At 34.2% G+C, this 17,269-nt stretch overlaps 1 protein-coding gene, 1 long non-coding RNA gene and 1 pseudogene across 2 annotated transcripts; 1 reads left to right on the top strand and 2 right to left on the bottom strand.

Moving 5' to 3' along the window:
• Window positions 1-8,319: 8,319 nt before the first annotated feature.
• On the top strand, window positions 8,320-16,998 carry LOC112036022 (polypyrimidine tract-binding protein homolog 1-like). Its single transcript, XM_065766937.1, is given in 10 exon segments — window positions 8,320-8,611; window positions 9,714-9,891; window positions 9,894-9,922; window positions 11,091-11,208; window positions 12,003-12,141; window positions 14,026-14,083; window positions 14,156-14,260; window positions 14,347-14,428; window positions 15,889-16,001; window positions 16,226-16,998. Coding segments are annotated over 10 exon segments (1,503 nt in total). The 5' UTR covers window positions 8,320-8,428; the 3' UTR covers window positions 16,724-16,998.
• Window positions 10,843-10,947, bottom strand: LOC112036102 (U2 spliceosomal RNA; annotated as a pseudogene).
• LOC136064766 (uncharacterized) lies at window positions 11,741-12,220 on the bottom strand. Its single transcript, XR_010626376.1, has 3 exons — window positions 12,117-12,220; window positions 11,963-12,036; window positions 11,741-11,809 (listed from the first exon to the last, which is right to left on the bottom strand). It is a non-coding gene; the product is annotated as an uncharacterized LOC136064766 (long non-coding RNA).
• Window positions 16,999-17,269: the final 271 nt, after the last annotated feature.

Raw genomic sequence — 17,269 nt, 5'->3', positions numbered from 1 at the left:
ACGTTGAAGAAAAAACAATCATACGCACAATATAGTATTTACATGGTTCGGCAATTTGCCTACGTCCACAGAGTTGCACGGATTTCACTATTATCAGGAAAAAAAAAAATACAAAGTGCAACTACAGTGTTTCTCTCTCTCTCTGAAATACGACAACAGTAACCAACCCCAATCACAAAAACGACTTCTATATCCTGCGCACAGGATTACAATGGGCTACAAAACGGGCCAAAAACCTGTCAGCCCAAGCCTCCGCTCCATGGACTAAGCCTCAGAAAATCTCCCATTAAAAACCATGTAACATTATTCGAGCCGGGTCGGGTCGTCAACCGGATCAAATATAAATTAGGCTCCACAAAGCCCAACAGTGTGTGTATGTGCGCGTGAGCGCACGTGTGTGTTTTGGTCAAAGATTTAAAATTTCTTAAAACTAGACTAATAAAACCTCATGTTTTAAAGGCACGTTTGGTAGATTTTAATAAGCACTATAATGTAACAACTATTCTTATGGTTTAACTATTCAATAGTTTGGTTATGTTTTTATTACAGATAATAGTCATTCTTTATAAATAGTTATTCTTTAAAATGGGGAATAACTATTATTCCCTAAAAGGGTTGTAATAGCTATTCGTTAGTAAAAGTAATAATTTCTAACATTAATATATTCCTTTCTACCATTCATCTCAAAAAAAAAAAAAATCCTAAATAAATAAACTATCCATATCCACCTAACAATTATGGAAATAAAAAATCATCAAAAAATAACTCATCTCTCTAAAATTTAAAATATATTATTTTCTAGAAAATATAATTGTATGAATGAGATATTTCCTAAAATAGACCATAAGTTTTATTCTAATGTTACAACTCATAACCAAAGTAATGAATACATTTAGTTATTTCATTACAACACATTTTATTTCCAGCAATAAAGATTACCATTCCTGTTGTAATCTACGTTCAGTGTACCAAATATACCCTAAATGATATAAAATGTAGGGTACCTTTGTATCATCATTTTGTATAAAAGTGCAATAATCACCAATACCTATAAAACAATATTTAAAACATTAATAACAAAGCCCCTTCCCATTATTTAAAAAGTGATCATTCAATAATACCAAAACGCATAATAAAAACAAAAAATATTTAACATAAATGGTAAAAGCATATTATATTAATTAATTTAAAGAATGGTCAAGGGTAGAATTCACAAGATACAATGAAAGAATGGAATTTCTAGCAACATGAACCACTAACATTTAGCTGCCATGTACTGTACCATTGTCAACAGTGGCGACGCCACGTTGTTGTCAGGGTGTTCCCAGGAACACCCTAACTTGAAAAAAAAAAAAAATATATATATATATATATATATATATATATATAATAATTAATTTTTATTTTTATTTTTTTTACCTTCTAAAAGAAAATTAGGAACACCCTCAATCAAACATAAGAACACCCTCAAATNTAGTTCAAATTTTTTTGGGCTTGAAAGTAGAGCAAATAATTTTTATTTTTATTTTTATTTGAGGGTGTTCCTAATTTTCTTTTAGAAGGTAAACAAATAAAAAAAATTAATTATTATATATATATATATTTTTTTTTTTTTTTTTCAAGTCAGGGTGTTCCTGGGAACACCCTGACAACAACGTGGCGTCGCCACTGTTGACAATGGTACAACACATGGCAGCTAAATGTTAGTGGTTCATGTTGCTAGAAATTCCATTCTTTCATTGTACCTTGTGAATTCTACCCTTGACCATTCTTTAAATTAATTAATATAATATGCTTTTACCATTTATGTTAAATATTTTTTGTTTTTATTATGCGTTTTGGTATTATTGAATGATCACTTTTTAAATAATGGGAAGGGACTTTGTTATTAATGTTTTAAATATTGTTTTGTACTATAGGTATTGGTGATTATTGCACTTTTATACAAAATGATGTTACAAAGGTGCCCTACATTTTATATCATTTAGGGTATGTTTGATACACTGAACGTAGATTACAACAGGAATGGTAATCTTTATTACTGGGAATAAAATGTGTTGTAATGGAATAACTAAATAAATTCATTACTTTGGTTATGAGTTGTAACATTAAAATAAAACTTATGGTCTATTTTAGGAAATATCTCATTCATACAATTATATTTTCTAGAAAATAATATATTTTAAATTTTAGAGAGATAAGTTATTTTTTGATGATTTTTTATTTCCATAATTGTTAGGTGGATATGGATAGTTTATTTATTTAGGATTTTTTTTTTTTTTTGAGATGAATGGTAGAAAGGAATATATTAATGTTAGAAATTATTACTTTTACTAACGAATAGCTATTACAACCCTTTTAGGGAGGAATAGTTATTCCCCATTTTAAAGAATAGCTATTCATAAAGAATGACTATTCTCTGTAATAAAAACATAACAAAACTATTGAATAGTTAAACCATAAGAATAGTTGTTACATTATAGTGCTTATTAAAGTCTACCAAACGTGCCTTTAAAACATGAGGTTTTATTAGTCTAGTTTTAAGAAATTTTAAATCTTTGACCAAAACACACACGTGTGCTCACGCGCACATACACACACTGTTGGGCTTTGTGGAGCCTAATTTATATTTGATCCGGTTGACGATCTAACCCGACTCGAATAATGTTACATGGTTTTTAATGGGAGATTTTCTGAGGCTTAGTCCATGGAGCGGAGGCTTGGGCTGACAAGTTTTTGGCCCGTTTTGTAGCCCATTGTAATCCTGTGCGCAGGATATAGAAGTCGTTTTTGTGATTAGGGTTGGTTACTGTTGTCGTATTTTAGAGAGAGAGAGAAACACTGTAGTTGCACTTTGTATTTTTTTTTTTCTGATAATAGTGAAATCCGTGCAACTCTGTGGATGTAGGCAAATTGCTGAACCACGTAAATACTATCTTGTGCGTATGATTGTTTTTTCTTTAACGTGTATTTTCTCTATTTTTTTTGTTTCTCATAGATTGGAATTTCGGTTGAATTCCTTACGCACACCAAATCAACTCCTATAGGCATTAACCAATGATTCAAAAAACAAGGAGAAAATCAAATCATAATTGATCCCATTTTTGTTTTGACTTTTTATTGTTCTATCAAATGAGGAAAGCATTATTGACAAGGAAATGGAGCATAACACGACAAGGGGAAGGATGAAACCCACCATAAGGGACTACAATGCATAGGGAGGCACAACAATGCTAGATCTGGCTTCCAATGATTACAATATGCCCTTCTATGATAGTGGTGGTGAGTGGTGCAACCTAGATTTGGCCTACCTTCAATGAGATAGGTTCAACTAGTTGGTTTTGGCTAATCAGACCCCTATTAAGCATTTTGTTGAAAATAATCAGGTTTTAAGGAGTGAAACTCGTTGCAAGGATCAAAACTAGTTGAAACTTACCAAATTGTCTTGACTTGAAGGGGGGGGGGTATGAGTAAGGGTGTCCACGGGTCAAGTTTGGCCAAATTGTCCACCAACTCACATTTTACCTAACTTTATACTAAAATTCCATGCTCGCTATTGACTAGTGGAGCATTCCGATTGAAAATAACTAGGTTTTAAGGAGTGAAACTCATTGCAATGGTCAAAGCCAGTTGAAACTTACCAAATTGGCCTGAGTATGGGGGGCATGAGTTAGGGCATCCATAGGTAGAGTTTGGCCAATTTGTCCACCGACCTACACTTTACGTAAATTTATACTAAAATTACATACTTTGTTATTGACCGGTGGAGTATAGGTCCAATCCTTAAGCCCTCAAATTTTTGATTGTTAGATTGATTAATGACGATGCACAAAATCGTGAGTGAATTGGATGTCCACACGCAAGATGAATGAGGTACCTGAAGAACAAAAAGGTGAATAACCTACAGAGAGCACTAGTGAGATGCCGGTCAAAGTCCGCTCGAAGGTTAAGTTAGTGATAGGGGAATCTCCAATAACTCAAAAGTGTAAGAACTAGAAAATTACACGTACATTGGAGAAGAGGAGACTTGGTGCTTATATAGCGGTGTAGGGCTGACTAAGATCCCATGAACATAAGATCTTTCCTTGTAGGGAAGATATAGAGTTAATGTTCCGAGATCTTACAGCTTTACTTCCTATTTTGGGAGGATACGAATATGTAGAAGGATCTTTAGATGTGGTATGCAAGTTCTTTCCATATAGGGATGCATGAGTGGAGAACACACAAAGGTGTGTGACTAAGTGTAATCCACCATCGGTATCGGATAACCTGACGAGTAATTCTATACCTGATGGGAGAAATGGATAGGGGTAGGGAAGTTGCCTTTCATTGGTATCAGACTTGAAGAGGGAACTCTAACCCAAAAGGCATCCTTACCCCGAAGAATACTCTAAACCCGAAGGGTACTTTGCTTGCTCACTTCCAAGTGTAGGAGATTGTAGTAATATAATTCTCGGAGTACCGAAGTTGAATCACAAGGAGCAGGATAGATTCAAAGACAATATAATTAAATAATAATTTGGGTGAAGAAGAAAAATACATTTGCTTGGTAATTGTTAACAAGAATAATAATAAAAACTAATTTAAATCAATAATGTAAATATGAGAGTATCGGGGTGTTTCCCTATATCGATATGAAATTCTCTATGATCTAAGAAATTATATATTTTATAATTGATTGTTCTTATACAATTAAATACTTATGATTCGGTTGAACTGAGATAATTCAAGAACGCACGATAACCTAAATTAATAATATAGTTAGAAAAGTTTTCAGAAAAAACTCATTAACTTTAAAACCTGATTTCTATTTGAAACTTTTATAAATTCATCTAAACAATAAGAAAAACATGATTGAACTTATTGAAAGTATGGAAGAACTAATACATAAAAAAAATAAAAAATAAAAATTCTAATTGAACAATCAAATATGTTGATAAAATTCTAAAAAGAATCACATTGAATATTTATACCATATAGAATAAACATAACCCCTAGCTATAACAAAGAGTTTAGGTTGCCATTAGAGAAAGGAAAATACAAATTTTTCTCTGCCAAATTCATTCTACACAGCCTCCCTTCAAAACCCTGACGTCTAAGTGTCCAAAGAAAAATAACTTTTACTATTTTAATTTTCGTCCAGGTTTATAACAGTAACTTGTGAGTTAATTTCGATCTTAAAAAATTGAGAATTCTAAAAGTTCAAAACTGGAAAGTTGTAGATATTTAAATCATGGTTCCAACCCATTTGGCCTTGTGTCAATTGGATTTTTGAGGAGACAGATACACCCAAAATACTGATTAGTGCTCAAATCTGATTTTTCCTTTTCAGATTCTATCTCTTTGATTGCTTTCCTTATTTGAAGCTTCCAAACATGGTAGATGACCTAAGCACTCCAGCTGTACCTCCTTAGACATTTAAGCATGGTCCTTTAGCTCCACTTTAATTCTAGTTTGGCCTCCATTCCCTCACAAATTCCTATAAACTCATCTTTCTCACATGATTTCCTAAAAGTATAAATATACACACAATGAATGACACCTTATTCAAGAAATTACAAAAAGATAAATAATAGGGACTAATGCAAATCATGGTTTAATTATTCAAATTAAGCATAGTAATAAGGAGATAACACCTACATAAATATATAACAAGTATACATATTAAGGCGTTATCATACTTTTACCCTAAAAGGTGAAAGGAGTTAGAGAATTTCTTGGTTAAAAATACTCCCTATCAATTAAAGTTGCCATCGTCCTCGACGATGGTGGCGCATGGTAAAAAGCTTGAGATGTCCATCAATTTTGGAGGATATCTCACTATAATTGGAAGAAATCGGGCAAAATCGACAAGAATCTTGCAAAACTGACAAGAATCAACAAGAATCTTGTAGGGAAGATATCGAGTTAATGTTCCAAGATCTTAAGGTTTTATTTCCCATACTCGGATGATATGAATATGTAGAAGGATCTTTAAATGTGGTGTGCAAGTTCTTTCCAAATAGGGATGCATAAGTGAAGAACACGCAAAAGTGTGAGACTAAGTGTAATCTACTGTTAGAATCAGATAACCCGACAAGTGATTCTATACCCGACGAGAGAAATGGATGGGGGTAGGGAAGTTTCCTTTTATTGGTATCAGACCTGAAGAGAGAACTCTAACTCAAATGGCATCCTTGCCTCGAAGGATACATTAAACCTGAAGGGTACTTTTACCCTAAAAGGTGAAAGGAGTTAGAGAATTTCTTAGTTAAAAATATTCCCTATCAATTAAAGTTGTCATCATCCTCAACAATGGTGGCGCGTGGCAAAAAGCTTGAGATGTCCATCAAGTTTAGTGGATATCTCACTATAATTGGAAGAAATCTCGCAAAATTGACAAAAATCTTGCCAGATCTGGCAAATATCTTGTTATCTGGTGAGATATTTGCCTAATATGACAAGATTTGAATAGTGAAGAGTAGCGTTAAGGCTTAAGAGCAAATGATTTATGACAAGGAGTGAAATCTCAATCGAAATCAGATTTTTTGGATGTGAAGAATTGCCATTAGAACCAATGGGTATTGGTTTCCTCAATTTGCAATCATCATCAATAGACACAACAGTTGTATTAAGTGATTTTTTATTCTAATAGCTCTAGGTGGGCGGTTTGATTAGTTTAGGCAAAAAGTATAGGATTACACACTTTGATACAACTTTGACACATGAAAATACATGATTAAATTACATTCCACTAAGTACAAGGGGTGAACTTGTGTGCAAGTAATGTCTCACACATTAACAAAAGTGCAAACCCCCACATAAGGTGCCCGTAGGTAAGGAAAAGTGTTTGGACTTCGAACTAACTATAAACCCATAAGTCTTTGGTTTGATTTCTAGTCGAGGCATTTCACGATTTACTTTATGCCTGCTTGGTGGGAGTGTGTAGCCATCCAAGGTTTGCCCTTTAGGGGAGGTCCATTTGACTATATCTCGAGGGGTTTCAAACAAATATATAAGTTTTGTCAAAGTGTATGGGCATATCTATGTAAAAAATATGATGTTTTTTTTTTTGGGATAAGAAATATATGATGTTTGGCTACAAGTTCATTCATTTATTATTTATACCATTTATAAAATAATTTTCTTCTTTCAACTAGACTTTTATGTGATTCAAAAATATAAGAGTAACTTTATTTAGAAATAGGTTCATAAATGTTAAATAACAAATTTTATTTTGAATGCAAAAAAAAAAACTCCTAAAAATTAGGATTTTTTTTCCTTCATGTTTAAAAAAGAAATTACACTTATCTATAAAGTTTATATTTTTATTTTTTGAAAAATAATAAAAAAAATTCTAAATTATAATAGATGTAAATAAGGGTCATTAAATAGCTCATGGCTCACAGCCCGATCTGGAAACCGACGCCCATCGGGCTAATGGCCGGCCAGCCTGTTGTTATTGAGGCCCATGGGTAACCCACTAGTCTAGTGGGTCAAGCCGTGGGCTAGTTTTTATGCCCATGGGTACCTGGTGGGCTAACTCAGCCCAACCCATTGCCTAGCCCATTGGTCTAACCCGTTGGTCCGTCCAATAACTCATAATTCATAAAAAAAAAAAATATATATATATATATATATATATATATATATATATATATATATATAGAGGAAGTGTATGAAAGATTGATCCAAAGATATTAGAGTGGATCTTAAGAGAACTCTCTCAACCACTAAGATACTCAAATTAATTGTGCTAAACTTAGTTTACTAAATATATATTTTTATAGTAGTCTAGAAATTTGAATTAACCATTTGACATTTTTTTTAATTAAAGATAAAAATAAAAAACTATTTAAAGCTTAATAAAAAAATTAAATAAGTTTCCATCAACAAACAAAAATTTAAATGGATTTGACTGTAAATTTTTTTTAATTAAGTATTAAATTCTTTAATTATTTCTTAAAAAAATAGATTATTATTCCCTTATAAAAAATTGATTTTTCCTTATAAAAATAATAAAATAATATGTTAACACAAACCTCATTAAGCCCAACCCATAACCCACCTCACTAAAGATAGAATGATATAATATGCGATAGGAAGTAAATATATCCATATGTGCTATTGTGCCCTGGCCAAATAAAAATAGGCCAGCGCACCAATCGCTCCATTGACGACTTAGATGTAAATTATTACCTTTTACAAAAAAAAAAAAAAAATAGTAGAAGAACTTTCCAGTTCGCTCTCTACTCTCTAGTTGTCTTTAAGCATGTTGCCGCCAAGGATAAAACGGTAAATTGACAAAAAGCCAACACACACTACTCTCTCCATCCCATATAAAAACTTTCAGATTTACTCCACGTTCACATCGACCTCTAGAGCTTTCAAATCTTTCTCGGAAAATCTGTGCACTTTCTCGACAGCCAAACACCGAAGAAAACCCTAGATGTCGACCTCCGGGCAGCCCCAGTTCCGGTACACCCAGACCCCATCAAAGGTCCTCCATCTCCGCAATCTCCCCTGGGAGTGCACTGAGGAGGAGCTCATCGAGCTCTGTAAACCCTTCGGCAAGATCGTCAACACCAAGTGCAACGTCGGCGCTAATCGCAACCAGGCCTTCGTCGAATTCGTAAGCTCTTTTATACTCTTCGTTCTCTTTGATTCGTTTCGTTTCCGTTTCTGTATAGTATGTGATTTGAATTCATGAATTAAGTTATTAAATTTAGGGTTTTTGGTAATGGGATTCATTTCCCTTTTTTTTCCAGCTCAAAATTGAAGTTTCTTCATTGTGTATAAGAAGATTCTGTATATTATGAGTGTAAATTCAAGAATTGTGATCTTGTATATGGGTGTAAGTGTAGTTAACCTACTGTGGTCTAAAGGTTTGGGAAATGAAATGTTTGATTATAATAGGAAAGTATATGGAAGAGAGCAAGGGAATTGAATTGGTTCTAGGGAAGAAGAAAAGGAGATTAAGAAGATAGCATAGAAAGAATTTGCATAACTTTCATAATGAGAAGGAATACACGGGTGCCTAGTTCATGTCTGATCTTCCACACTTGTATTATGCACTGCTGGGCTGGTTTGCAGCCTTGGGCTCATTACATTAAGTTGATAAAATGGGGCTTTGGTGAAGAGGGAATTTGAGCTTGGGTGGAATGGGGTTTTGTTGAGTTGCTAAACTGGGGAATGGATGTTTAATGAGCACTGTTGGTGTTGATTGAAGGCCAAGGAACTGAGAGAGAAGTTGCGGTGGGTTTAAGTAAATTCTCTTTGGTGTTTTGTGTTAATGTTGTTTGCAACAGTTTGTCTAGGATTGTTTTGGTTTTTATTCATTTGCAATGGTAGAAAACAGTCAAGTTTTTTTTTTTTTTTTGGGGGGGGGGACCATGTTTTAGTGCCTTTTCATAAGGTTTATATACATCAGAGTTGATAAGCATGTAGTTTTAAATGCTAGAAACTTAAAGTGGCAATTAGCAGCCTAGAATTGAAAGAGTATGTTGATGATGGGATTTTCTTTTCCCTGTAATTTACTCTTCTAACAAATGCCCCAGGGATTGGAAATGTATTATTTTTCATAGAGTGACTTTAAGCTGTTTTCTAGACATGCATTTTTCCCTCTCCTAAGTGCAAATAGTATAGTGTTTGTTTCATTATTATTATTGTTTATACTGTACCTATGTATCTTCGGGTAGGGACCATGTATTTATGATAGAGATAAAACTTTGCAGGGTGATTTAAATCAAGCAATTTCAATGGTTTCATATTATGCATCATCTTCAGAGCCTGCACAAGTTCGTGGTAAAACTGTGTATATTCAATATTCAAATAGACATGAAATTGTCAACAACAAAAGTCCCGGAGATGTTCCCGGAAATGTCTTATTGGTAACCATCGAGGGTGTAGAGGCTGGGACGTTAGCATTGACGTTATTCACTTGGTAAGTGTGTTCTAACTTAAATTTTTTTGTCTTTAGATGTTACAAATTTTTAGTTTGTAAAGGGGCATGAAAAGCTGAAGTGATCTTTTAAAATTTTTAATTTTGTAAAGCATATGTTGGGTTTATGTATGTTTTTTTTCCCCTGAATAAGTATTTGATTTTTTGTGTGAATATGTAAACAAAGTTGTTTTCCTCCATGCAATGGCAGAAGCCTTTAGGCAAATAGTGTAAGCCTTCTAAGATCTACTTTTATTATTTAAACACGACTTTACGGGAAAAGGTTAAATAGAATGTAGAGAATGTTGGTTCTTCAAAGGAACTTAGCAACATTTCAATACTCTTTTACGGACATTTTAGTAGTTGTCAAATGGTTAATGAAATGTGGTTATCAATCCATTAGACGTTGAGCTGTATATAAAGGACAAAGCAACGCGAGAATGTTGGTTCTTCAAAGGAACTTAGCAACATTTCAATACTCTTTTACGGACATTTTAGTAGTTGTCAAATGGTTAATGAAATGTGGTTAACAATCCATTAGATGTTGAGCTGTATATAAAGGACAAAGCAACGCAAGAAACTGGGCAAAATTTTGTGTAAATTTCTAGAATAAGAAATATTGTGAATAAAATATGATTTTCTTTTTCTTGAGCTTGTGACGTTGTACATATATCCTTTAGGTGACTTCCATTTTGAGTTTTTCTCCTATCAATGTCAAGAGCCTTGTAGATCAACTGGTTGGCCTAGTGTTTCCAATGGAGACATCTACAGCTCAAATTCCCCCCTCCCCAATTATTGAATTATAAAAAAGTTATCCTCCTATCAATAAATTTCATTATTACCCATAAAATAAAATTTTATTTTGGACATGCATGTACATTCCTTATTGGTTGGATGCAACAGAATCATTTATCTCAAGAACATAAGTGTGCCTAGCTTTGAACCAACCAAAAGAATTTTGTTTGACATATTAAACTGATAAGAACAGATACTACACTTCATCTTAGCCAAAAGGCCGAGTGAGGTATAAGAATTTTGTTTAACACAAAAAACATGTAATCTTTTTAAGAATTGAGAAAGATTAATCAGTTTTATAGTGTATGTACCCCTTGGAACCGAGATCTGAGGTGTGCAAAAGTCACACTTTTGCCTATGCTGGTGCCTTCTGTAGCACATGCTTCGTTGGTATTTTGAAAAGCCTAAAGGGGTTTCTAGGTCAGATTGCACGAAGGTGGGACTGGTGAGCTCTGGAAATGAATTGCAGAAGTTGCCCTTTGTAATGTTTGATTGTTGACAGATTTTGCATGTATTGGTCATTCTTCAGTCTTATGTTAACAAGCTCTTGTATAAAAGTCGTGGATGATGTTGATTTTGACTGTTTGACTGTACTTGGTTTCTGCATGCCTCATTTTAGGCATCATGTGACACGTTTGAAAATGTTTTTTCTTTTTTTAGGCACAGCTCCGAAATTTTACAATCCTCATAATTGGTACTCCACATTTTCTGTTTTTGGTTGAAATCTTAGTATTTGGGTTTCATACCTTTCCCTAGTACATATTTTTGGAAATATTGGTTTCATATTTCACCATTGTAGTTTAATTTTTTTTTCCCTGACATTTTATTTAGGGTTAGCATCCTGATTGAATTATGTGGTGATGTCTCTTATTTAAATTCTTTTGTGTGGAGACAGTTTGGAATTATAATCATGTACGTCATACACCTTTCTAAGGTCACGCATATATGTACAGGTCTCATTCTGCACTTATTTCTCATCCATTTGGAATTTCCTTTTTTTTTTTTTTCCTGTCCTGTGGACTTGATGTTAGATCAGTGTGTGCAGAATATGAAATACGCAAGTGACATGAATTAACATGCTCTGGAAGCAGATACCTGAATGTAAATCATTTTAACATGATTAGCAGTCATAAACATTAGGGCACTTCCACTTATTAAAGTCCAAAAGGAGATGGTTCTTTTTTTTTTTTTTTTTTGGGGGGGGGGGGGGGGGGGGAGTTTAATTGGGGGGACAAAAGCTGGGTATACCTGGGTATGCTTCTTTCATTTAATGCATTCCTTGCTGCAGATGCAGTCTCAGCATCAGAGAACTGGATTAATGCCTACAAAATGCCAAAAAGTAAGAATGATATAGCAAGACAAATGAAATGTCAAAAAGATCCACTGGCTGTTGACATCACACCTGGAAACCTGCAGCCTTCTCAAAAGTAGCAATTTTATGCACAAAGCCAAATGCAGAAAATACCTGTTAAAAAATTCCAACAATTATGACCCCATCATATTAATATCATAAAGACAATAGATAAGATAACTATTAGAAACCGGGCCAGGTGTAGATACTACAGGACAGGAAAAAAAAAAAAANGACATCAACAAATGCATTAAACTATTATCAAAAGATTGAGGAGATTACTAAGCGGCCATGACAACACATCTGTGTTCTGCCTACCAGCTTCACTAACCCCTAGATGACAAAAATTGCAGACATCAATTAGCAGATTTCTAAAGCCAAAATCAATAGCATATAAGAACAAAGGCAAAGATTTGGTTAACGAACAGGGTCGACAACAAAAGAACTTAAGAAGGTAAATGAACAGTTTACAGAATCTCGAGTCCATTGTTACCTGCTTCTGTGAGACTGGAACTTGATGTTCAGATCAGTGTGTGCAGAATATGAAATACGCAAGTGACATGAATTAACATGCTCTGGAAGCAGATACCTGAATGTAAATCATTTTAACATGATTAGCAGTCATAAACATTAGGGCACTTCCCACTTATTAAAGTCCAAAAGGAGATGGTTCTTTTTTTTTTTTTTTTTTGGGGGGGGGGGGGGGGGGAGTTTAATTGGGGGGACAAAAGCTGGGTATACCTGGGTATGCTTCATAGTAGTGAGAGTTCCTTATTTATTATTTTGGAAATGCATTGGGTGACACAAATGCTTCTTGATGGAGACAATTTTTTGTCATCTTGGACAATCAGTCCCAAGAACTTCATATTTATTCTTGCTATAGTTTACTTAGAAGAGAAAAATAACTTCATAATTATTTTTACTAGAGCTTATTTTTAGTCTTGTTTACTAGTATCTTGATCTTTTCTATATGGTATTCTATTCGAAACATGGCAAGGATAATTATTTTCTATATCTACATTACTTTATACTAAAATTTTGGTGTCGGCAAAAGGTGCATCCAAGTTATTTCCTGAAGAATTTATTTAGAAACATACAGTTAAACATCATCATGTATCTTTTCAGGAGAACAATTTGTTCTAATGTCTTAGGGCCCGTTTGGATACAGCTGAAAACTGAAAACTGAAAAATACTGTAGCAAAATAATTTTTAAATGTGTGAATAGTACCGTGGGACCCATTTTTAATGAAAAAGTTGTTGAAAAGTGAAAATTGTGGGTCCGTGAACAGTAAAAGTTGGGTGAAAAAGTCACATGTTGCGGCTACTGTTCAATGAACAGTATCCGCAATAGTGTTGCTACAGTAACACTTTGTCGCTAAAAAGCTGGGGACGCGTGAAAAAAAAAGAAAAAAGAAAAAAAAAGGCTGAAAATGTAAACGTGCAACGCCAACGCTCCAGCCAAACGGTCTCTTAATCATCATTTTAATTGCTACATTTTAAATCTAACTATATTGATGTTACTTTGAGAGAATATGTAGCAAATGGCATGGCTTGCTAGATAACTAAAGGAGAAATATATAATGTATCAATATGCTTCTTTTCCTGATATGATCCATTTTTATTTTATGAAACTGGACCTTTTTTAGTCTGTCAGATATTATCACCATTGTCACCCCTTGACTTTTACCATAGTCTCTCTGGAATCATGAATTTATCTGTCACAAATTATACTTTAATATAGTCTTAATGTGTTGCCTTTATTTGTTCATTTTCAGCTTGTTTGAATGTACATATATCTACTTGTCAGCCTTTGCTTTAATATGGTTGTATTTATACTTATTTTTTTGATAGGTAATATGGTTGTATTTATACACGGTAACAGTTTCAGAAAGTTGTATACTAGTATTAGTGTGTATAACAACATTTGATTGGCGTGGACTTTATTTGCATGATCCTGCAGGGACTATACAAATCCATACCTTCCTGTGAATCCTACTGCAATTGAGGGAATTGTGCAGGTAACTTCTTGTTCGTGAAACATCCCATTGTATTTTGCAGTTGAGTGTACACTAACAAGCTGTCGTGTCCAGCCTGCGGTAGGGGCTGATGGAAAAAGGAAAGAACTCGAGAGCAATGTGCTTCTTGCTTCAATTGAGAACATGCAGTATGCTGTCACTGTGGATGTGCTTCACACGGTGAGGGTTATATGTTTTCTTCATGTGATGTGATAATCAACTAGGTGATTTTTACTTATGCATTTGATCTGGTATACTTGTTACAGGTATTCTCTGCATTTGGTACCGTTCAGAAAATTGCTATATTTGAGAAGAATGGTCAAACTCAGGCACTCGTCCAATATCCCGGTATATAACCTTTTAGTCTGGCGATTTATTAGTTTCCCATGAATTCTGTAGTTCTTTCATATCTCTTTGCATTAATTATGCATTCTTTTACCATAGTGTCTGTCAACTCTCTGGTTCATGCATTTTAAGATGTTTCAAATGCGTGTTTTTTCCTTGGGCTTTTCACTTTGAACAAGAGCTGAGAAAGGGAACAATTCTTCATCTTTTGACCATTTGATTCTCTAATTTTGGCTTATCATTTTTAGGTCCTCTCTCTCTCTCTCTCTCTCTCTCTCTCTCTCTCTCTCATGATTAAAAAAAAAAAAAAACCCAAGAGTCCCTCCAACATGCCCCACGTTGCTTTCTAGGTGCCATTCCGACCTGGTGTCATTACTGTGCCAGTGAGTTTAGAGACCATTATAATCATGGAATATGTGATCACTAGAAAATGCAGTGTACATTTTAGTAATTCTTTACCTGTTTTCCTTTTAATTTTTAATTTTTTTTTTTTATTTTTTTATGAATATAGAAACTTCATCAAAATGAAAACAAAATATCAGTATGCAAGAAATGTACTGAGAGAACAATTAAGGAAAAGAACAAGTGTCAATGAAAGTAAGCAAGGAAGGAGAAGAAGTGCTGGACAGTGCAGCCTTGTAATCAAATGTGTCTTAGTATTTGGGTTTCATTCTCTGTTGTGGATGTCTCATATACCTTTTTTTTAAAAAAATTTCACACATACCCAATGTGTCTTGATCCCAGGATCTCACCTTCCATCTCATTATTATGGGAGGAGGATGTGCCAATTGAGCTATAGCTCAATTGGCACCATAATACCTCAAGTTATTGGATAAGAAATGTAGAACTGCTGAGGCTTAAAATTTGTGTATACAAAATATGAACATAGTTATCCTTCTTTTCATATGAAGTTATGGACTTGAGTAGATTAAGTCTGTCATTTCACGCTAAAAAGAGTCAAAATAGCTTTACTTCTCATTTTCTTTAAGCACCTTTTTTAATTGTTGAATAATATGGGGCAGAAATGAACTTGAGATCTGTCTACTTGTTTGGTTTAACATATTTTACCTGGGTTTATTGTAGAAAGTCTAATTTTGTTGCCTTGCATATCCACCATTTTAGCTTGGTTTTGTCTAATGTTTTTTCAGTCATTAGGGGTTTCTGTGATTCTTGATGCTGGCATTAGTATCATATTATGACATAATTTTTAGTGCTTTGTTCCTATATTTCATTTCTCCTCTTTCTAGAATGAATGTGTTATGTTCCCATATTTTTTGTGAGAGAAAAAAAAAAGGGTAACATAACACATTTTTAAGGCCTCAGTTGTTGATGGCTCAGTTCCTTTTCGATGTTATTTTGATTTTTTAAGGCTGTTAGCTGATAACTTACCAAAAAGAAAAAGAAAAAAGAAAAAAGAAAAAAGAAAAAAAGCTTTTGGTTGACTTGTTAATTGTTGTGTTCAGATGTTAATACTGCAGCAGTTGCCAGAGAAGCTTTAGAAGGACATTGCATATATGATGGTGGCTATTGTAAGCTTCATCTATCATACTCTCGTCATACTGATCTCAATGTAAAGGTATAAATATATGATTTTGAGTTAATGTTCATGAGAAAAGATAAAAGGGGAAATAATGTAAAGACGTCCTTAGAAGAAAAAGTGGATCCATTCTAGATCAAATTTGGTACTTAAATGTATGCTTCTTGACACTTAATTGCCCTTTTATAATGAGTACTTATATTTTATTACATGTTTAAGAAAAGCTTCTGAGAATCTGACCTTTTGTTTTACATTTTTTGTAGGCTTACAGTGATAAAAGTAGAGATTATACAATCCCAGATATAAGTTTGCTTGCAGCACAACAAGCGTCAGCTCTCCCTGCTGCTCAACCGGTTTGGCAAAATCCTCAGGCTGGTCCAATGTATCCTGGGAATGATTTTACAGCTCCAGGTGCTGGTCCTGCTCAGTATCCTGGTGGACAGGTAGCACCATGGGATCCTAGCATGCAAGCGGGCAGACCTCCATTTGTCTCGGCTCCTAGCACTTATCCTGGTCAAAGTTATGCAGCATCCTCAGTTTCTTCATATGCCTCTGCACCAATGCCATCTAGTTCTTCCCCTCATACACCAACCAGCCAAATTCCTTCTCCTGGGGCATCCATGGGATTATCTCCTGGGGTTCAAGCCAATTTGCGACCTGGTGGCGTTTCATCTCCCAGTCATCTTCAACAAGGGGTTTCTCCAAATGTGCGACCTGGTGGCGCTTCACCTCCTGGTCAGCCTGCATATTATGGCCAGTAGGTTGTGTCTTCTCTTCTTTATCTGAATGCAATTTATTAGCATCACCCTCTCTCATAATACACGAACGCATTGTCTACCCTGCCCTGAAAGAAACCTGTAACTACTTAAAATTTTTTCTGTGTGACATACTTCAACAAGTTCTAATCTTTTTAATTTCAGCCGCATTTGGGGTTTTGGGTGACTATTTTGTCTTGTACCCTTACCTTTTTGAATTTTGATTTTTTGTGTTTTATATATGATGCTTAGATGTAATGGAAATTGAGTGGTTGACTTGAGAGTTGAGACTTCACAATCATGGAAACCTCATAAACAGGGTATGACCTGAGATTGGACCTGGTTGGTTAATAAAACTGAATATTTGGTAACGAGAACTTAACCTCGTTTGTATAGAAGTAAAAGGTATGTAAGAAGTTAACGTATTAAAAAAGAAATTAACCTTTGTTTCATCAAGAAGCATTACCATTAAGGGCTATGCATTAAGAAATGGAAAGAAAATTAATAGGTGTGATGCTCAAATGATAAATTCTGGTAGCCTGAAAATTTGAT

The sequence above is a fragment of the Quercus suber genome, unplaced genomic scaffold (assembly GCF_002906115.3).
Source record: "Quercus suber isolate HL8 unplaced genomic scaffold, Cork oak 2.0 scaffold_759, whole genome shotgun sequence".
NCBI classification, from domain to species: domain Eukaryota; kingdom Viridiplantae; phylum Streptophyta; class Magnoliopsida; order Fagales; family Fagaceae; genus Quercus; species Quercus suber.
Note: the sequence above shows the minus strand (reverse complement) of the source record. Positions and strands in the feature narration are given on the sequence as shown.